This window comes from Nematolebias whitei, chromosome 19, assembly GCF_014905685.2.
Source record: "Nematolebias whitei isolate Nwh7 chromosome 19, NemWhi1, whole genome shotgun sequence".
Taxonomy (NCBI): domain Eukaryota; kingdom Metazoa; phylum Chordata; class Actinopteri; order Cyprinodontiformes; family Rivulidae; genus Nematolebias; species Nematolebias whitei.
In genome coordinates, this window is record NC_056516.1 from 22,736,081 (window position 1) to 22,759,541 (window position 23,461).

General features: G+C 40.3%; 1 protein-coding gene across 1 annotated transcript; it reads left to right on the plus strand.

The window, feature by feature from the left end:
* The first annotated feature begins 12,197 nt into the window (after window positions 1–12,197).
* Window positions 12,198–17,723, plus strand: sla1a (Src like adaptor 1a). The gene is made up of 7 exons (XM_037692877.1): window positions 12,198–12,270; window positions 12,600–12,699; window positions 12,871–12,951; window positions 13,121–13,224; window positions 15,343–15,474; window positions 15,892–16,021; window positions 17,350–17,723. Exons 1-7 carry the CDS (start codon window positions 12,198–12,200, stop codon window positions 17,549–17,551), a joined length of 822 nt encoding a protein of 273 aa, XP_037548805.1. The 3' UTR covers window positions 17,552–17,723.
* The last annotated feature ends 5,738 nt before the right edge of the window (window positions 17,724–23,461 follow it).

A 23,461-nucleotide genomic window follows, 5' to 3' on the forward strand; every position in this document is an offset into this window, starting at 1 on the left:
TAGCATATATCTTGTGTTTAACTTAGAACCTTATTTACCGTTTCTTTTTACACTTTATATTTTTGTTATTGTTGGGTGTAACTGGGACCCTGTGCACATAATTTCGTTACACCTCATGTACCACATGTGGTGAAATGACAATAAACCTACTTAAACTTGATCTGATGTTTTGAAGTGGGGTTCTGTGAGAAGGTTATGAACAATCTTACCATCTGTAGATAACTCTTTGAACGACCTCAGTTTGCAGAGATATTTTTAATTCTAACATTTGACAATACATGGTTAATGACAAAGAATTTGATGTTGTTTACAAGCACAAGTAGCAGCAACTAACTATAGCACCTCTCATAAGTTTTTTAAAAATTACTGAAAGTAAAGTATAAATGTTAGCAGTGTAAAGGTTTAAAGAAGTCCTTGCATAAACTGCTTCAAAATAGTTAGGATTTGAGTTAATTTGAGATAGTAAAAATTGGCCCTACTCTGACTAGTCAGCTACTAGCTTGACAGTCCATTCCTGATTAACTTTTCTCAAACTGAGGTCTTTCTTTTATCTATCTAGGCAAGAAGTTAAGCATTCATAGGCTTTCCACTGAAAACCCCACTCCAAAATATCAGAACTGTTTATTTATATCAGGCCTGAGGACAGAACTTAAAGAGGAACCATGTATATATATACTTTGTGTGTATATATATATATATATATATATATATATATATATATATATATATATTCCTGCTAACTTAAAATGGCTGTCAACAAAATAATTTGATTTCAACTGATGCACAAAAATGAAGCCAAGATAAGATAGAATTAACATAATTGTAAGTTAAATGACCCCAAAGTGGCAGACTGAAGAGACTCAGACACAAATTACAAAAATAAGTGTTTCTATTTACAGTGCAAGGATTAGGAGTTTGGCAGTGGAAGGAAGCGGAAGACCAGACGAGTATGATGTTTGATTCTCAGGTTTAGTAGATGATTGTTTGTATAAGTATTCTAATGGTATTGTTTTGCAGATCGTGCTGGATAGGGGGAGATACAAGGTCCTAGTTTTTCCGATGGTGAGGAAGGTGGAATCTAGAAAGGTGAGTAAGGTGTTTGAGGGTGTCTAAAAAAGTTAAATCTGGTCCTCTGGACATTCAAAAAAACAAAACAAAGCAAAACAACAAAAAAATGTAGAAACGTTTCGTCTCTCATCCAAGAGACTTCCTCAGTCTGAGGTGCTGTATTCAGCTCATTCTCTTAAATAGCACCTTTGCAGAGTGGATCAACCAGTTTTGCTGCTGACAACCAAAACCAGCTGATCACATGCTCAAGAAGGACCATCAGCATAACAATGGATCATTAGCACACTGATGGCTGTTTACTATTCACAGAGGGCTGAGTGATACTAGCAATCACAGCATTGTAAGAGGGGGACAATTGAAGGCCTCCACCCCTGTTTAACGATGGACAATTTCTTTTCACAAAGATGGCCTCCTTTACTCCTCTCTCAAACCATTGTTTCTCTCTATCCAGGATGTGCACATCTTCATCCCTGAAAGAGTGACCGCTGGCCTGGAGATGAGTGTAGACTGCAGAGTCCTGGCCTGATGATGTTGATCTTCTGTGCTGGGCCATCCTTTTGGCCAGTGGCTGTTTTGTTTCCCCGATGTAAGACTGATCACAGCCCTCCTGACACTGAACAGCATACACAACATTGCTCTGTTTGTGCCGGGGGACTGGATCTTTGGGATGAACTAGTCTTTGCCGTAATGTATTTTGGGGTTTAAAAGCCACTGGGACGTTATGTTTAGAAAATAAACGTCTCAGTTTCTCTGATACTCCCTCAACATATGGAATGACCACTGGTCTGGGTCTGGGTTCCTCCTTTTCACCTGTTGGCTGACTGGAGTCCTGTTTGGGTTTCTTCTCTGCTTTCAGGAAGGCCCAGTTAGGATATCCACATTGCTCTAGAGCCTGTCTTGTGTGGGATTTCTCCTTCTGCCTGGTCCTGAGTTAGTGGGGATGCTGTCTGCTCTGTGATACAGAGTCCTGATGACTCCTAACTTGTGCTCCAAAGGGTGATGGGAGTCAAACTGCAAATACTGGTCTGTGTGGGTGGGTTTGCGGTACACCTCAGTTTGCGAATGTCCTCTATCAGAGACTGAGACCTCACAGTCCAAGAAAGCCAACTTGCCATGTTTTTCATCTTCTCGTGTGAACTCAATGTATTGTAGTGAACTAAGCCAAAGGTCAGGATTTGACCTTAAGGACCATATGGGACAGAAACTGTCATTTCATTGATTTGAATCCAGAAATACAGGTGGACCCATCCTGAGACTTTCTTTCTTGAAAATTCAAGTGAAAGAACACTCTCTTTTCTATTATCATTACTATTTTACAAATGTTTGATAATCAAAGTGTTTTTAGTTCAAACCATTTTAGATGCTGCAGTGAACTAATCATTTTTAATTAACTGTGAAACAGTAATAATGATTTTTAATCCTCATGCAAAGTTAGAATTCATGTTAAGGTCTGTTACAGAGTAATTATGCATTTTCTGATTTTCTGTCTTTGAATGAGCAGTGTAAGTTGGTCCAAGGTTGGAGTCAAACGCAGACAAGTTGTTGGAACGAGCTGTCATGTTTTTACATCCTCTCAGACGTAAATAGAGAAGCTGGCACCTGTTGGCACCTGTTTTCCGCCAACTCGTCCAAACATTTTTCTCTCTGTCTCTAAAACATTTTCAATCTGTTCCATAACATTCTTGCTGTTTTTCTGACTCCTAGTGACCTCTTACGCCACAAAACACACCCCTGTCTGGTCGATATTGACCAATCAGAAACTCCCAAATGAACCGGAAATAGAGCTCTTTAAAATGTCGGTACTTCCTAGTTCAACCGAGTCGAGTTTGGAGTCGAGTCCAGTTGGAGTCGGGTCGAGTGTCGAGGAGAACCAGTCGCTTCAGGCTCCGGCTTCAGTCGCTGCAACTCGTGCTGGGAAACAGGAAAATCCTGACATGACCACAGAGCTCTTCCGAGTCTTATGGGATTATAACATCTTCCACCTCTGAGTGGAACTTTTGAAGGACTCCACTCATGTGAGTCCACCGTGAGCTGAACTGTTGTTGACGAAGTCGCGTCACCACTCTGGACGGTTCTCTGCCATCCTACGGAGACGCTGGACCGGTAGCGTAACCGGAGCTCCGCTTTCACTGATTCATCGTCAGAGAGGTAATGAGTCGAGTTGACTACCGAGCGTACCGAGGAAAGCTGGGTCGAATGGAGGGTGTCGTTCTGTCCAACACTTTTCACTCACACACACACCATCTCTCTCCCTCTAAACTTCATCTTTCCATCTTTAAAATTCTTCTATCAAGTAGAAATTAATCCAGATATTTTAGAAATGTCTGTGTAAAGTTTCTGACCACCGCCGTGTGGTCAATCAAAATTGTACAGCTTGCTAAAATTAGCCATGTTGTTATTTTCCATATTTTGCCAATTAATGTAAATGTGTGATGTGTTAAACTTTGATTCTGTTAATAAATGACCCACTGTCGTTTGGTGAGTCAAAGATAATTAACGTCTCACGTTACATTTCTAAATTCAATGCACATTATATACAGTCCAGAAAAATGAAAGAATCCGTTTAATTATGAATATATCTCATGCATATGTTCATCTACAGTATTTATCCACAGAGTTGATGTGGTCAGTAAAATGTTGGACTTCCTGAGATTTAATTTTAACCCAGGTGTCGTCAACATACCTGAACCAATGACTTGGTGGTGTCCCTGAAAAGGACGCCAAGGCTCTCTTTTCTACCTCCTCCATGTACAGGTTGGCAACAATAGGAGAAACTGGAGACCCCATAGCACACCCATGTTTCTGCCTATAATATTGCTCCCCATATGTGAAGTAGGTTGACTGCAGGCACAGTTTCAAGAGTTGACACAGTTGTTCTGTGGAAAGCGTGGTCCTGCTGCTCAGAGTGGTGTCTGATTTTAATCTTAAACTGACCACCTCTACTGCATCATCAACAGGAATGCACGTAAAGAGTGATGTGACATCAAAAGAGACCATTGTTTCATCAGTCTCCATGATGACATCCCTCACCTTATCCACAAAGTCCATGGTGTTCTGTATGTGATGTTCTGAGCTGCCAACTAAAGGGATGAGTACAGATGCCAGATATTTGGAAACATTGTAAGTGACAGAGTTAATCATGCTAACGATTGGTCTTAAAGGTACACCTTGTTTGTGGATTTTAGGTAAACCATACAGACTAGGTGTGGCCTCCCCTGGGTACAGTCTGTGGTACAGAAAACGGTCAATAGCCTTGTCCTGCTCCAAAATTTTCAGGCAATCTATCAATTTCTTCTTGTAACCACTTCCTGGATCTCTTTTCAGAGGTTCATAAGTGTTTACGTCACTAAGGAGTGTCATAACTTTCTCATGATAGTCTTTCTGGTTCAAAATCACTGTGCACCTTCCTTTGTCTGCTGGGAGAATGATGATGTTTTTGTCCTTGCTAAGAGTGGTGAGTGCATCCCTCTCCTCTCTACTGATGTTGGAAGGTGGTGGTTTGGCATTGCTGAGGCAGGCTGAAACTTTGATTCTGAGCTGTTCTGCTTCAGCCTCTTTAATTTTGTTGTTGCGGATGGCTGACTCAGTAGCTGTGATCATCTCCACCAGAGGAATTCTACTTGGTGCAACCGCAAAGTTCAGTCCCCTGGCAAGAATCTCTGTCTCCGGCTGGGTGAGCTGTCTGTCAGATAAATTCGTCACCCACTTTTCTGTCTCCCTGACATGTAATTGACTACTGGAGTGTTGTCCTACACTGAATGTGTTGTTATTGGAATAGTGATGGTGTTGATGAGTTATTAGTAAGTTAAACTTGTTTTGTTGTCGAGTCTTGGACTTGACATGCTGTGCTAAGCGTGCCTGATCTGTACAGTCCAACACTTGCTGAAGTGTGGTCTGATCTAGACACATAGTTAGTTTCTGTTTAATGTGCTCTTCTTTGGCCTTCAATGTCCAGAGGACCAGATTTAACTTTTTTAGATTTTTCTACCTGGATTATTGAGCATGCATCAGGGTGTTTGAGGGTGGTTTGACTGTGGATTCCAGAGTTGGATTGTCTGTCTAAAGCTTTTTACAATGTGGACCATGACATCTTATGTCATAAGCTCTCAGAAATTGGTTTCTTAGATCACACCAGTGGTTGGTTCTCTAACTATCGCTCAGATCAGAAACATGTTCAACATAATGGTACATCTTCCAGATATTTAACGGTTAACAACGGTGTACCTCAAGGCTCAGTCTTAGGTCCCGCTCTCTTCACAATCTACATATAGGTAATGTAGGTCAGAACATATCTGGTGCATCCTTACAATTCCATGCTGACAAAACATTTGTATATTGTCAAGCTTAAAGAGTTGCAAAGATTTTCCAGCTTTTGCAATCCTCTTTTGACATCATCCAGTCAGTGTTGTTCCATCTCAAACTTGTCCTAATCGCTGACAAAACCAAAGCGATGTTGTTCTCAAACAGGAAGTCGGTCCCAGCAGTTCTTTCTTCGATTTTATCCTCAAATGGTGTTCCTATTGAGTTTGTTGATTCCTACAAATAGTTGGGTATCTTGGTCAATTCACCTCTCTTAAGCTGCACGTGGAAAACTTTGTAAGGAAACTGAAAGTTAAATTGGGTTTCTTTTTTAGAAATAGATCCTGATTAACTCTGAACGCTAGGAAACACCTTGTAACTGTGACTTTCCTTCCCTCCGTTGACTACGGTGACATTATTTACATGAACGCCCTACAAGCACCTTGCAGATGTTGGATTCAAGCCGAGTCTTGGTGTTCAAGTTTATGGTCCAGACGAAGTCATGAGAGGCCAGGAGGAAGGTGAGGAGACACGGCAGAGCAGAACTGGACAGACGGGCAAAAATATTGAGGTTAGTCAAAGTTTCACAAGTTCAGATCTCAGGCTGTCGCCCACTTACCCAAGGCAATTAATGCTCCAGCGGTGGTTGAGCATCTGGCGGTGGTATGAGCAGTGCAGAGTTGATGGTAGGAGATCAGGTGCAGGTGAGGTTGATTGGTTGATTGACAGCTGTGGGAAAAGGTTGGTTAGAAAAACTAGGACTCCCACAAGAATAAAGGGGGTGTGAGTAATGAAGGGTTAAAAACACTCAAACGTGGTGAAAAAATAAAAGCATTCTTATAAAACAAATTAAGATCTATCAGTGTGATTACTGTATGAGCAACATAGTCATGTTTTTATCAAAGTTTCTTGGGTAATTTCATGGCCAGTGAGCTGCATCTGCAGCACACATAAGGCAGGTTCGAGTTGTAACATTCATGAACACTCACCCCCAAATTATTGTTTAAGCTGTGAAACAGGAAACAAAGTTATATTTGAACAAGTTCTTAGCAGAACTGATGATGGTGTACAGATTTGGACCTCTGAAAGCACATCTGTAGTAGAAAGAAAACTAGTGTTTAATACATTGAATTTTATAAATAACTGAGTTTAGAATTTGATGGCTCACAATTTTTAAGCACTGTCTAAAAGACATGTACTTCACTTCGAACGTCATTAGTTTTTCAAGTTTAGAAAACATTTTTGATCATTCAAACCGCTACTGCAAGTAAAACAGCACCACAGGAAATGAGGACACATTTCAGCTTGTTTTGTGTTCTGATACTAAACTTGTTGTGTAAACTTATTCATGATTAGAATCACACTTTTATTGTGACCATAAAATGTTTCCATGACATCTTTTTTTTATTTTTATTTCAGCTGTTCCCTTGTCAGGGGTTGCCACAGCGAGTCATCCTCCTCCACCTCACTCTGTCCTCTGCATCATCTGTCCTCACTCCAACTACCTCCATGTCCTCTCTAACTGCATCCATATATCTCCTCTTTGTCTTTTTCCTGGCAGCTGCATTCATAACATCCTTCTACCAGTATACCCACTGTCCCTCCTCTGGACATGGCCAAACCATCTCAGTCTGGTCTCTCTAACTTTATCTCCCAGTTGTTCAACCTGTGCTGTACCTCTGATGATCTCATTCCTGATCTTATCCATCCTTGTCACTCCTAAGGAGAACCTCAACATCTTCATTTCTGCCACTTCCAGTTCTTTCTCCTGTCTTTTTGTCCATGTCTCTGTCTCCAGACCATACAACATAGCTGGTCTCACCACTGTCTTGTAAGCTTTTCCTTTGACCTTTGCTGACACCTTTTTGTTACAAATCCCTCCTGAAACTTTTCTCCATCCACTCCATCCTGCCTGGACTCTTTTTTTAACTTCTTTACCACTTTCCCCATTTTCCTGGACAGTGGACCCCAAGTACTTGAAGTCCTGCACCTTTGTGACCTCTGCTCCTTGTAGCCTCACTGTTCCACCGCCCTCTCTCTCATTTACACACATGTACTCTGTCATACTATGGCTGACTTTCATTACTCTTCTTTCAAGTGCATACCTCCACCTCTCCAAGTTCTCTTCCACCTGTTCCCTGTTCTCAACACAGATCACAATGTCATCTGCAAACATCATCGTCCACAGGGTTTCCTGCCTGACTTCATCTGTTAGTCAGTCCATCACCAAAACAAGAAGGGGCTCAGAACTGATCCTTGATGCAATCCCACCTCCACCTTGAAGCTATCTATCACTCGTACAGCACATCTCACCACTGTCCTGCTGTCCTCATACATGCCCTGTACCAGTCTAACATACTTTTCTGCCACTCCAGATTTCCTCATGCAATACCACACCTCCTCTCTTGGCACTTTGTCATATGCTTTTTCTAAATCCACAAAGACACAATGGAGTTCTTTCTGACCCTCTCTGTACTTTTCCATCAGTATCCTCAAAGCAAAGATGGCATGTGTGGTGCTCTTTCTTGGCATGAAACCATACTGCTGATCACAGATAGTCACCTCTCGTCTAAGTCTAACTTCCACAACTCTCTCCCAGATCTTCATCATGTGGCTCATTAACTTAATTCTCCATTAGTTGTTAAAACTCTGTACATCACCCCGTTCTTAAAAAATGAACGTAGCCCACTTCTAAACATATGTTTTGACAAAAGTGTTTTACGTCGGATACCCTTCCTAACACAACCCTCATCTTTTACCTGGGCTTGAGACTGGGACAAGAGATGCACTGGTTTGCATATGTTCATCTAAACATATTTTTTATAAACTAACGAATGAATGAAAATCAAAACATTTTATATAAGTCCTTGATGAAGAATGCTTTTGCTTTGCAAATATCTGTTGGGGGCAGCATCATTGTAGTCTGTGACATTAATAAAGCAATAAATAAGATAAAAAGGCTGGCTCTGTTCTGTGCATTGATCGAGAACCCTAGCTGAATGTACAGACACACCCTCCCTTTCAAAATAGTCATTAAAGAATTGTCTTCACTCACAAACATCTTAAAGTGATTGTTGAGATATTTTAAATTGGAGGAAAGGTTATGAACTGTTAATATCTTACAGGTTGTAGAAACCGTATTCATTATCATCACTTTTGTATTACAGATTTGTTTTGATCAAAATTTGTTGGTATGAGCAAGTAAAAACTGTGCTGGCTGCAATCATAGCACATCTGTTAAGAATATCATACTGTAGCTCCATGGAATAACTGTAATGTGAAACTTATTAAACTTGTCAGGATCCTTGTATTTTTGTAGTTGTAGTTAGTTTCTTTGAGTCTGTTTGTTTTTGTGTTTTCAACTTTCCTGGTGTTTTTTCCCCATGTACCAGTAGTCAGCTCATGCCACTCTCACCTGTTCCTCATTATCTTTCTCCAGGTGTCCGTCATTATCTGTCATTAGTTTCTCTTTAAGTTCAGTGTCAGTGTGTTTCTTCCCTGTCCGTGGATTGTCCTTCTCAGCTGTCATGCTCTGATTCCTCTATCTCCCGGTGCTCTAGCTTTTTTTTTTTTTTTGTAAGTTTTGCTGCCACGTCAGTGTTTTGTTTTTGTATTAAGTTTAATAACTAGTTATTCTTTATTTTACCTTTGAGTTTCTCTGATTGTGTCTGCACCCTAGGTTCAACAAACTCTACTGGTCATGAAAAAATATAAAGGCTGTAAAGTAGCATTTGTATTAATCTGTATGAATTTATTGGGCTGGATATGTTTTTTTTTTTTTTTTTTTTTTAAAGACAACATTACTCCACAATAATCATGGCCTTGCTCTAATGCAGTAGCTAGCTGCTAATCTACAGCGGACATAAAGACAGAGGTAAGGTATACTGTGGACAGGTTGATCAAAGAGTCTACTAGAGAAGAACCACTCACATTCTCACCCAGAGCCATCCTAGATGTGCTAATTACTCTATGCCTCTTTTGGGACTGTGGGAGGAAACCTGATTATCCATCCATCCATCCATCCATCCATCCATCCATCCATCCATCCATTATCTTTTACCTGCTTTTTCCTTTGCGTGTCATGGGAGTTACTGGTACCCATGTCCAGCCATCACTGTGTGAGAGGCGGGGGACACCCTGGACAGATCTCCAGTCCATCACAGGGACACATAGAGACAAACAAGACAAACAACCATTCACTCTCTCATTCACACCTAGAGACAATTTAGTTACCAATCAGCCTAGCATGCATGTTTTTGGTCTGTGGGAGGAAGTGCCCAGAGAAAACCCACACAGCATGGAGAGAACATGCAAACTCCCCCCAGAATGGCCCCCTGGCCGGGATTTGATCCGGCAACCTTCTCGCTGAGAGGCGGCAGCTCTACCAACTGGGCCACCGTGCCGCCTGAAACCTGATTATATAAAAGAAAAGAGAAAAAAAGCAACCCATATGTTGAGGGAGAATCTACAACAGGTAACATATTAACTTTTCATAATTATTCCACAGCACCCCACAAGATTCTGAATTGTTCAGAATCTGACTGAACTGAAAAATCAAAACAGGAGGTCATTTCTGTTTGGTACAATGGCACTGTAAGATGTTTTTTTCCATGACCAACATTAAAATACAATTTACCCACTTGGTGTATTGAAGCTCTGTCGTTGAACTCAGTTCAGCTTCGTTAATATTCACTTTAAGGTTCAAGGTGCTTTATTTGTCATTCACACCACATGTGGTACATGTGGTGGAACGAAATTATGTACACAGGGTCCCAGTTACATCCAACAATAAAAAGTAAAAGAAAAACAGTAATAACATCTAAGATATGAACTAAGAAAAACATAAACTAAAATACGCTAAACACTAAAAGCATAAAAACGTTACATCGAACAGCAGCACGAACATGAGTCTGTGTGAGCAGATGTGCACGCATGAACACATCAACATTTAAACCGATCAGCAGCAACATGATGTGATTTTTCACAGTGATTATCCTGATTAGAGATTCATGAATCTAACAGCCTCAGGGTAGAAGCTGTTCCTCAGTCTAGTGGTTCTACACTTAATGCTCCTTAACTTCCTTCCTGAGGGGAGTAGGGCAAAAAATGTGTGTGCTGGGTGAGTGGGGTCCTTCATGATGCAGGTGGCCCTCTTCCTGCATCTGGAGGAGTAGATGTCTGTGATGGTGGGGAGACTGACTCCAACAGACTTCTGTGCAACCTTCACCACTCTCTGCAAAGCTTTTCTTTCTGCAGCTGTGCAGCCTCCATGTCGCACGATGCTGGAGCACAGGATGCTCTCCACTGCACACCTGTAGAACGAGGTGAGGACCGAGCTTCCCAGACCAGCTCGTCTCGGCCGTCTGAGGAAGTAGAGTCTCTGATGAGCTTTCTTGATCAGGCTGGTGGTGGTGTTGCCCCAGCTGAGGTTGTCATTCATGTGTACACCCAAGTAGAGACCTCTTCCACCGCAGATCCTCTTATGTTCAGAGGGGTGTATGTGTGTTTGTTCCTTCGGAAATCCACAATCATCTCTTTTGTCTTCTTCACATTGATGTGAAGGTTATTCTCTCTGCACCAGCTCTCCTGGTGTTGCACCTCCTGCCTGTAGCTGGACTCATCATTGTTTGTGATGCATCTCACCACCGCTGTATCATCTGCAAACTTTACAATGTGACAGCCTGGACGGGTAGCTGCACAATCATACCTGAGCAGAGTAAACAGAAGGAGACTCAGTACACATCCCTGAGGAGAGCCAGTGCTGAGGGTTATGGAGGAAGAGGAGAAGTTGTGGATCCTCACAGATTGAGGTCTTTTTTTTAAGAAGTCTAGGACCCAGTTGCAGAGGGAGGGGCTTAGTCCTAGTGTGAGCAGTTTGTCCATCAGGGTCTGGGGGATCATGATGTTGAAGGCAGACGTGAAGTCCACAAAGAGCATACAGACGTAGTAGTCCTGCTGCTCCAGGTGGGTGAGAGTAGTGTGGACCACAGAGGAGATGGCGTCCTAAAGTCAGTGTATTAAAAGAATAGTTAGAGTTTTTGTTTTTATAAAAACGAGTAGTTTTCTAAAAATCTGTAATATAGATTTAAAATCAGATATTTTACTTACATATAATACCTACGTCAAAGCAAACGTACACACGGTTCCTGCGTGTTTTCTCGTGTCTCAACACCACATTCGTCTTCTTCTCTTCCTCATTTCATTACAGGAAGTGCGTTTGTACTCAGGCTGTCAGCGTACACTGTGGCAGGTCATTTTTGAGAAGTCTTGTGAACATTATCCATCTTTAGCACCCGACTGCGCTGCTGCCACCATGCCCCAACTTGGACAATGAACTTCAGCACCACGTTTGATGCCACATGTGGTAAACTACAAAGTCTATGGGTAGGTGTCTTCATCTTACATGTATTTCTTATGCACTGACAGAACAGTTGCTTCTTCATACAAGACAACCGAACTCAGCGAGAGGTAAACTTTTCATTAAAAGTGCAGGAATTGTTGAAATACACAAACCAATTTTAGATGAATCATTGTACAAATTACATAAGACAATGAGCATTTTACACTTTGGGAACTGGATTTGGCAATATCTTACTTCACTATCTAGCTGTTAGCTGTCAGTACACCAAACAAGCTACTGCAATGGAAAAATAGGGTTTGATAGCATCTCGCCTCAGCTTCCCCATTCTGAATAGTGTTTCAGTGAGCTTGTGGAGAGGTGCAGTGTTTATGGCACATCAGCAGAGAGAATTTGAGCAGCAGAAAAGTACAAATTGGTGCACGTCTTTCTCTTGACTTGACTTCAGGCTGGAGTCCAGTTCCCGGGGGAGATGGGGAATGTGATCAGAGGCGTTGGTGCCAGAAACAAGGTGAACAATGAAAACGTTGACAGCATGCCAAAAAGTAAGATTTTAATGCAAGTATTGTTGGAATAGCATTTGTGATCCAAGTTTATTGGATTTTTGCACACTGAAAGTTTTTGCTACTTCTGTCAGGATCCACTATACGGTACTTTGTGCAGATAAAATGTCAAATAATGCATACATGAGGCATAAAGCTAATATTGTTTTTGCAGCATTTCAAGTAGTCAAGACTGTAAGATTCTGTGAAACAGAAAATATACACATTTAAAAAAAATGAATCGACAATTAACTAAAATCTGGTGTTGGACATTTCTCCTTTTGTAATTTTCCAGCCGTGCTGCCTGTGTTAAAAGTGACTGTGTTCTGCAGGTTCTGATGAAGACATAGTGGTTGTGCTCGAGGACTACCCCTCTGCTGAAATCAGCGAGCCCATCTACAGAATGGGAGAGAAGCTCCAAGTTACTGCACAGTACGATCGTCTTCTTTGTTGTGCTTTTTTCATGCATTTAAAAGATTCAAAAGGGCTATGAGGAAATAAAGTTAAAAAAGTGAAAACTGTTTATTAAAGTTTGTCATTGAGGGGAAGTAAAGGCACAAAAGGTCAGCTGTTAATTCCTTTTTCTGTGTTGATGATGAGCAGGGAGGCTTACTGGTGGAAAGTTCGCTCTGCAGGGAAGGAGAACTACATACCCAACAGCCACGTGGCTAAAGTATACCACAGGTAAGCTCCAGCTATAGCTAGCCTATGGTCCTTTTAAACCTTAAATTTATTAACAGGAAAAAAGTCACCATCTATATTTTATAGAAGCAAGTGGTGGGATATGTTGATTGTTACTGCTTTCAGTTTTTCTTCTGAATGTCATCTCATTCCATGCCTGCCGTTCTGTCAGGTGGCTCTTTGAAGGAGTGGGGCGGCAGAAGGCCGAAGAGCTGCTTCTTTTACCTGGCAACAAAGTGGGCTCGTTTCTGGTGCGGGAAAGCACCAGTGAGAGAGGTAAGAGTGTGCGCAGTAAACCAGCAAAGTGTATATATAATAAACTTATTGAAGCATCTTTTTTTTTTGGTCTGATGATGAGGAACTTTAAAGATCTCTGTTTAAAAAGAAACAAAAAAGAGAAATGTTGAGAAAGAAGGAAGCTACTTAGAATAAAAAAGGGAAGATGTAACGGCTTATTATAACTAATAGGAGCAAAGAGCTGAGCTCCTAGATAGTTTGGTCATTTTTGAAGTGGCATTCTGTCAAATCATTAATTAATACATACTCAGTCGTGACATCAGAGTCTTCATCCGGGTTAGACAGATTAAACAACTCTTATAAAATGTCTTTATTTAGTTTAGTTGTTTTCTCAACCGAACAACCTCCATGCTACTACATGAATGTGCGTTTGCTGACAGATCACATATCGATGGAGCTGAGAGGCTGTGAATATGTCAGTCCACCTAAAGATGAAAAAAACATTTCGACAGACTCGACGGTGCACTGATCAGGCGGATTGATACATTCGCAGCTTTAACGCCATCGTGGTCTGTCAGCACAGAATCACGCAGCAACTTACTGTGATTGGTTGAGAAAATAAAGTCAAAGGAAATGATGTTGTAAAAAAGTGTAGAGGTTTAATATTATGTTGCGTTGCTTTGCTTAAGACTAGCTGGTCATGTTTGAGAAAATTTGTTTTATAAGCCTGAAAAACGATTAAAAAATGTCTCTGATTTGGTGAGCCTTTAGCTTAGCCTGGAGGAAATATATCTGGTGTTTTCTTTATGCTCTTTGATCAATACCTAATCATTACTATCTGACAAAATATCCCATCATAAATGATCAGACTAAAAGACTAAAGCTCTTCTAGCAGTGATGACGTCTGCTTAACTTATTTAAAGAGCACGCTGTTTGAGCTCGAGCAGGGCTGTTCAAAGTCTGCTAATATGAGCTACATCAAACGTTCATCATATCTTTAAATTCAATGGGAAGGTGAAAAAACACAAAAGATATATTAAAAACTTAAACTTACACCTATGGTAAAATTAATCAGAAATTCCTCCTGTGACATGATCCTAACGCAAGGTAAATTAATACAGAATGATTGTGCATGAGAAAACAGAGCAGATGTCGTAAAATACTTCTGCATTCACGTTGGGCCTTCATTTTCAGTTTGACTGGACCTTATGTGTGAATATCACACCATGAAAGGTACATTTAAAATAAAAACTGCTGCTAAACACCATTTAAAACTTCATCAGTGCTATTAGCTCGCAAAACTGTTGTTTTTTTTATATGTGAGGGTGACTAGATCCCTTAAATTCATTCCAAGGATCGTCATCTTCTTCAACCCAGTAAAAATCTGCATTCAGGTAAAACTGTATATGAACATCTTCATCTATGCTACAACTAATTAAGGTAGCACTTTACAATAAGGCTCGCCTTATCGATGGCTAATAAATAGTTTATAGGTACGTTATTAATTCCTCCATAAGCACTTTATAAATCATTAATAACTGTTTATTATATATTAATTAAAGGTGCCAGAGACAAAACTGAGCAGTTTCTTACCAAATAGTGAGTCAAATCTGTTCACCTATATATTTCATCTAGAGTTGTTATATTATACATTTCAGACTAAGTTACTACCTTGTAAGTACAATAAGCATTTATAACCCTAATTTTTTAGGATATAACATTAGTTGTAGATACTTATAATGCAGTGATAAAGTACAATGTTATAGGCTAAAGGAATAGGTTTACAAATACTTATTGTGCTTACAAGGTAGTAACTTAGTCTGAAATGTTTAATATAACAACTCTATTTGACTCACTATTTGGCAAGAAACTGTTAGTTTTGTCTCTCTGTCACCCTTAATTAATGCATAATAAGCAGTTATCAATGATTTATAAAGTGTTTGTAGAGGAATTAATAATGTATCTATAAACTATTTATTAGCATCTATAAGGGAAGCCTTATTGTAAAGTGGTACCCTAATTAAGTAGACAGCTTGTTAAAAAACACTCCATCACTCCCTGTTGTTCTTCATGGCTGCTGTTATTTAATATTCTGTTATTTAGATAAAGGCATTCAGGTGGAAATGGTATTTTTAATGGTGTGTGTTTTATCCTCAGGTCTGTATTCGCTCTCCGTGAGGCACAGGCAGATAAAGCACTATCGCATCTTCAGACTGGACAACAGCTGGTACTACATTTCCCCACGGCTCACCTTCCAGTGCCTTGAAGATATGATCAACCATTACTCTGGTAGGCGCTCACGGTGCAAACGTCTCAGTCTACCAACAGAGAAGGGCGTGAGATGACCAAAACACAAACGCAGGCAACCACATGCGCTGAAATGAGGTTTCTGAAAATAATTTTCATGTTCCTAAAATAGAAACGTCTCTTATCAGTGTTGAGTTTGTATGAGTACTTCCTGGACTCACAGACCATTTCTGGAACAAACAGGAAATGAGATACAACAAGGCCACTTGATAATTACCATCTGTGCACAAACGTTTACGAGTTGATGTTTGAAAGAGTGCATCGGATCTCTGATCTTACAGTTTGATTTGTGTTGTTTGCTTGATCAGTGGTGTGTGCGAGAGCTTAATGCAAATTATGGAACTAAATATCTCACTCTATAACTGCTTTATTCTGTTCACACCGTCTCTTCCTCTTCAGACTCTGCAGATGGACTGTGTTGCACCTTAACGTCTCCGTGTCTGTCAGAGGTAATGAAGACATCGGAAGCAGCTCCGGGACCTCCACCTGTCGTTATGCGACGCATTTTTGACTGGAGGAAAGTAGACAGGTATAGAAAACTCCTGATCCTACTGAAAGGGTTTAATCACATTAGGCTGAGCTGCCTTTGGCCTTTGGGAACGAGTGAAATGAGTGAAAAAAGACAACAGTGATGCACCAGTGAACAGAGCGGTGACAAGAATTGGCTGTTTTAAAGTTTAATTAGCTTGACTGACTGATCTGACATCATTTTTTTTTCTCAATATCCTGATCAAAATTGTAATTTTGTGTTATGGCTGTGAACGGCACAGCTGATAGGCTATGGTGCACCAGTATGTAATAGCAATTGATCTTTATAGTCAGAGAAAAACGTTTGTAAGCTCAGCCATCCAGGTAGATAACAACAAAAATGGTTAAACCATGTTATAGTCAGAGAGTCAGAGTTTCTTTATTTGTCATCTGCACCACATGTGGTACATGTGGTGGAACGAAATTGTGTACGCAGGGTCCCAGTTACATCCAACAATAAAATGTAAAAGAAAAACAGTAATAAGATCTAAGATATGATCTAAGAAAAACGTTAACTAAAAATACACTAAGCACTAATAGCATAAAAACAATACACCGAACAGCAGCACAAACATGAGTCTGTGTGAGCAGATGAGTATGAATGAACACAGCAACATGAAACAGATCAGCAGCAACATGAAACAGATCAGCAGCATGATGTGATTATCCTGATTAGAGATTCATGAGTCTAACAGCATCAGCGTAGAAGCTGTTCCTCAGTCAACTGGTTCTACACTTAATGCTCTTTAACCTCCTTCCTGAGGGGAATGGGGCAGAAAGTGTGTATACTGGGTGAGTGGGGTCCTTCATGATGCAGGCGGCCCTAAAGATACTAGCTGTACTTTTCCGTGCAATAAATGAACGGTTTACTAATCTATTCTAGTATTTTACTCTCCCACAGCTACTGAGAGTTTGTTTTGAAGATGGGGAATGAAAAAATGTAAAGATGTACTTTAATATTCTTAGATACCCCCCCCCCCCCACCACCACACACACACACACGCCCTCCAAAATATGTCAAGAAGCTATAATTTGGTTTTAAAATAAATATAAACTGTATTTTCTTTTTCTGAGCTGTGCCTCGCTACAAAAATAAAAAAATAAAGAAGAAGAAGAAAACATTTGGAGAACATCAACAAAAATAGTAAAATTTAAAAATGTGAATCAGTGCAAAACTATTGTGGATAAAACCATATTTTTACATTAAAAAAAAAATCTAAATCTGCTCAGTTAGTGAGTATAATAATTTCATGGTAGCTAAAATCTTAAGGCAAGTTCCAGTTTTCCACGTGAAACAAGCCTCTGTGCTCTCATCTGCTCCTTTTATAGGAACCAGCTGGTCAGCACAGACAACCAGAGCGACAGCGTGGTGAGTTACGGCGTCAGGAACAGCATCGCTGCCTATTTGTCCTTTTCTGGCCACCAAGACTCGGCTCAGCTGCAAGCAGAGAGCAGGAAGAAGAAAAGCAAGTCTGTGTATGCATTTCCTCAAAGCGGCAACGCCAGCACCGAGTATGATGACGACTTTTAGAGACGAAAGGAAAACATCCACGTGGAGGCCCACAGAGGGAGTCAGTCTCTGAACTCTGCACTGACCTCACATCCGAGGATCTTAAACATAAAAGTGTTTATGAAGCACTTTGACATATTTGAACAGTTAAAAAAAAGTTGCATATACTAATACTTTGATGCAAATGATAAAAAGGAACCAGGCGAGCTGCATTATGGTGCAGGATAACGTGATGCTTGGCTGCTATGGGCCAGAAAGAAAACTTGGCATTACAATATTATAATAGAACATAATGCTGTTCATGAGCTGGATCAAACTATTTTCCTGCAGAGTTAAGTATTTTGAGATAATCACATAACTTAACCTACTAATCATTCAGGATGCGTGTAAAAGTTATGAAGTATTTTTACTTTACTTGCTGTAGATACGTTTAAACAAAATCATGCTTTGCTTTACTCCATCTAGTTTGGCTGGACATCAGCGATCGTGACAAAGAGTTATTTATACGTTCCCTTTGATTCAGCTCACTCTAAAGACAAATTATCAATGCGCCACACATTCTTTTTCTTAAATACACATACATTTTGCTCATTTGCTTCTTCGTCTTTGTTTTTCTGTAAGTATGGGGAAAAAAACAGGCACGTGCTTGGCCTCATCTGAGAAGCAGTAAAGAAACTTAAACGTGGGCGAGCAGTTCCTGTCTTTAAAAGAAAACCAAAAGAATTAAACTAACGTTCTGCTATTCTAATCTTTTGTTAAACATATAAGTCCAAACCCAATTTGTAAAATGTGTGTTCTACTTCTGTTTGCATTTATTTGTCTACTTCTGATGTGTTTAACTACTACTGTATAGAGTTATTTATGTGCTTAGTTGGTAAACTGTAAGAGCAATGGTGTGCAATGCTTCTGCTAGCCATTTTTAATCTTTCAGCTGCTATAAATACTTTGTATATATTTATAATTTAAATGGAACCACAATTCATTTGTTCAGATAATTGTTATTATCCTGTAGGTTTTTAAGTGAAGTAATCTATGTGCAGTGGTGGCCCATCCAAAGGGGCAGGTGGGGTTCAGCCCCACCTAAAAAAAACAATTCGTCCCACAAAGTAGTTCCTCCTAATAAATGATGTAAATTACTTATTTACTGAGCTTGCTGTATATTGTTTTGTGTATTTTTCAACAGTTTTGACAATTTTTAGTGGAGTTGAAAATTATTTTTGGTGATTCATCCTCAGTTTTTTACTTATTTACCTTTAAGGGACAGTAGTGATCCATGTTTGTGAAGCGGATCCAAACGTGCGGCCAGTGATCTGAACAGGAAGATCCAATAGAGTTTAATTTGGGGCGTCTGATTGTCTGCCCTGTGGACACATTCAGCTAGTTTTACCACTTTAATATGACCCCTACCCAGACCTGACATGAGCTCAGACCCAAGAGCAACCTGCTGAGACCAACAGTGGAGATATTCTGGTTTTAAATCTATTTGGAGACCAGAACAGAACACTGAGAAGAGGAGGAAAGTTAAAGAACAGGAAATAGAATAGAAATAGAAATAGAAACAGCCTTTATTGTCCCACGGATGGGAAATTCCAGTGTATCAGCAGCAACAGCAGCAACAGAAAAAAAAAAAAAAAGATTTCACACAAAAGTTCCTAAAATGTTAATAAACAATACAATATATAAGAAATAAGATAAACAATAATGTTCAACATGTATTGGAACATTGATAAGGACAGACTATTTACAGTACAGTATTACAGGCAGAGTGTATGTTTAAGCAGAGGTCAGCATGTATTTAATCTTTATTGAGTTTGTTGGGACCAGTGATGGTTGTAGAGTCTAACAGCTGCTGGGAGGAAGGACCTGCGGTAACGCTCCTTTGTGCATTTAGGATGCAGGAATCTGTCACTGAACGAGCTCTCCAGTTCAGCAACAGCTTCATGCATGGGGTGGGAGACGTTGTCCAACAATGTTGTTATTTTAACTGGAGTCCTTCTGTCTCCCACCACCTGCACTGGGTCGAGGGGGCGTCCAAGCACCGAGCTGGCCTTCTTGATGAGCTTATCTAGCTTCTTCTTCTCAGCTGATGATAAGCTGCTGCTCCAACACACAACACCATAGAAGATGGCTGATGCTACTACAGAGTCAAAGAAGGTCTTCAGGAGCACCCCCTGCACTCCAAAAGACCTCAGTCTCCTCAGCAGGTAGAGTCTGCTCTGACCCTTCCTGTAAAGTGCATCAGTGTTGTGAGACCAGTCCAGTTTATTGTTCAGGTGAACACCCAGGTACTTGTAAGAGTCCACGATCTCGATGTTCACACCCTGGATGTTCACTGGGGTCAGTGAGGTGGGTCTGTGCCGGCAGAAATCCACAACCAGCTCCTTAGTTTTAGCAGTGTTGATCAGGAGGTGGTTCTGCTGGCACCAGTCCACAAAATCTTGAGTCTTGGGCCACGCCCACTTCTCCGCTCTGCACGGAAAACAGCTGATCAGCTGCAGCAGGAAGTTTATCCTGCAATGTGGGCTGCACAGATGTGCAGCAGGTGCTAAATAATTTAAAATAATTTATTTTAAATAAAAATATCATGCCGATCATGCTGCTCATCCATCAATCAGCCAGTTGTGTGTCATGTCCAATCTTATTTGAAAACCCGCGATAGAGCAAGTCCACGATAAACGAACGGTGAAGTAGCGAGGGACTACTGTACTATGTCATCGTTTTTCTCTTTTATATTATTTTAGAATTACTTCACAGAACTTTTTTCTTCCTTTTAACTGGAGCATTATTTCTGAATTATTAGCTCAAATCAAATTAGAAATCCAGTTCAGAAAGCTGTGCACCTGTTGGCTGGGACTGGGAGGCGTCCGTTTCTCTCATTTATTAGACCAATTGTTTTTCATGAGACACAACCTTGACCCACGGGAGGGATAAAAAGGCAATTTGTAAATATTTTCTGGAAATTTGATGTCACCCCACTAACATTTTTGCTCAACGTGCCAGGACTATGTTGTGCCATGAAGAGAAGCCAAACCACCAACATTGCTACACTGTGATAAATGGCACTCACCTGCATCAAATACAAACATGTCCAACTTGTTAAAAAAATCAGTAGAATAAATAATGTGAGCTCATGCAAAATGATTTTGTCTTTCAGTCTGCCTTCTCAACTTTCTTCTTGCTTGCTCGGTTGCACCAACTACAACTAACTTCATATCTCAAACAGTGAATAATTAATTCAGCGACTGTGGAAATATTTGTGCTTTAAAGAAAAAAGAACCTAAAACCAGTCCCTGTTTTGCAATGATCTTGAGCAATTTCCTCTTCTGCATTTACCAGCTGCATGGACACAAACGTTAACCACCAGCAAGACGAGAAAGGCACAAAGATAAACACAAACTCTTTTACATGCATGATATACGTGACTATGATATGTGATGTGGACATGTGTAGGCTTGTTTCAAAGCACAAAGTCAGTACTGGTTTTACCCTTCTTCTAACGGCACGCACAGACTGTCGGTGCTATAGCTGGCACCACTACTTCTCTGGAAACGAGCGTCTTTGAGCCAGTTTTCACAGCCGTGCCGTGTAGCATCAGTATTTTTAGACTTTCTTTTCAAATAAAGACCTGAAACTTTACAGTCAAGCTGCATTGTGGACAGCTGCTAATAGGTTCATCACATCTGATGGTGCTGTGTCTTTACTACTGCATAACATTTACAGTTACTTTACTGTCTTGAGTGTAATGGTTGTAAGAAAAAGAAAGTTATGCAAGAAATACCGTAAATTTATGAATGCATAAAGCTTTGTTAAAATGTTTGTTTAAAGTATCGTCCCCTCTGATCAATGGTCTTTAAATACCTCTGTCACGGACATCTGAGACATCCCTTGGTATATTTAACCTAACCTGCTGACAAAGACTAATAAAAAAAAAAAAGCTAGTGTGCATCCCCAAACATTTGCTGCAGAGCTGGCCTCCCTGCAACTCTCCTTGACGTGTTCATGATCTTTACGAGCCAACTGTGTGCCATTAGGAAGGACGAGTTCAGCACTTTCTTCTGGATGTGAGAGTTGCATTAGCTTCTTTTAAAGTCTTGTAAAATTTCTGCAAGTAACCGACCGGAGTACGAAGGCAAAGGATGCGTGCTTGTGAGTGTGTTTAAGGGAACGACCAGTGATGCAGACTCACACATCTGGTAGCCTAATGCTGCGCCACGCAGGGACGACCGTCCAGTCAGCGTTTCTCACGGCTCACGTCAGGCTGTTCTGCTGCGTAAAAAGTACAATTTGTTCAATAAAAAGCAGCTCGTAGAGAAAATATAGGGAAACAGTGCACAAATGTTGTTAACACTATAATTTATCTCTCTCTTTCTAGTTAAAAATAACCAGTTGGGTAAAGCTAAAAGAAGAAGCCAACAACGTTCAGTGAGGTCATCTGGATGTTTTCTTTTTTTTTTTAACGTTTCATCCTTCATCCAAAGGACTTCATCACTCTGAGGAGCCACAACAAACTCAGTCTCCCAAGCAAGGATTTTCTACCTGGATTATTGAGCATGAACTTTGATGTTTTGAACCATTTTGGCCATGGCTGCCTCAGAGGAGTTGATGGGGGAGAGGGTGTGCTCCAGAAACCATATTATCACCATCAAACTAGTTGGTCCACTATGTGAGTGTGCTGCTTGTGAGACAGAGTTTGTTGTGGCTCCTCGCACTGATGAAGTCTTTTGGATGAAAGACGGACGTTTCAAAAGAAAGAAACCGTCCAGATGACCTGACTGAACTTTGTTGGATTTTTTTTTAACCTGGATTATTGAGCATGAACTTTGAGGTAATGGTGGAAGGTTTACCTTGGAAGCAGCATGAGGAAAAAGTTATAGACTGTGATCCATCTAAGGCTTTTATATTCAAAATAAACTGATCTTGTCATCAGATCATGACACATCAGTGAGGATTTTAAAAAAAAATCACCTTTATTCCCTCCAGTATTGCAGATTTACTGTAACTCTGATGCAGACAGGAAAGATAATACAGCATTCTTCTGCCAATAATCACAAATCTGTGTGTGCATCTCAAAAAAAAGTAATGTAACAAAATCAGATGCACAAATGTTGTTGTCTTACAAGAAAGCTCAGGCTTCAACATGAATGAAAAGGTTTTAAAGTTGTCTTTTTTTTCCTGCTTGAATTAAAACAAAAGTTGGAAGAAGACAAAGGACATCTGCATGTTTGTGGGTCAAGAAATTGGATTAAAAATTGATAGAGATCATTTTTTCCACCCATAACTTACTTATCTGTTAATGCAGCTCCTTGAACCTTGCGGTCCAAACCCCCTGACTCCATCCATTCAACACTTGCTGAGCTGCAGAAGCCAGATTAAAGTTTTTTCTCCTTGATTCAAAATGCACAGCTTTAATTAAAACACCACCTTCCACACTTCCTGTCATTGATTTGATCACTCAGAAATGTAGCACATTTCCAACAGGGCATGAAATATTTATGTTGTTAGGAGTCACGACTGGGGAATGGTGAGTAGACCCAAGTGCAGACAAGCAGGAGTTGGTTTCAGGAACAAATAAGACTTTTCGTACCTTCACTCAGACAAACAATAAACAGGAATGATGCATATTGAGGGAGGATACGACAAAAACTGAAGAAACCTAGTGACCACCGTATTTTCCTGCGTATAAGTCGCAGTTTTTTACAAAGATTTGTCAGTCCTGCGACTTATACGTTGAAGCAATTTATATACATTTTTTTTCCATATTCATAACGCAATTTTTGACTGACGCATTAAAGTTATAAGAACTGCAACAGCGAGTCCTCCCGTGCGTGCTCACTTCACTCAGCTGGTGCAGGTGGAAGAACGCTGGAGAGCTGCTCCGGCCGCAATGTATGTATGTATGTATGTATGTATGTATGTATGTATGTATGTATG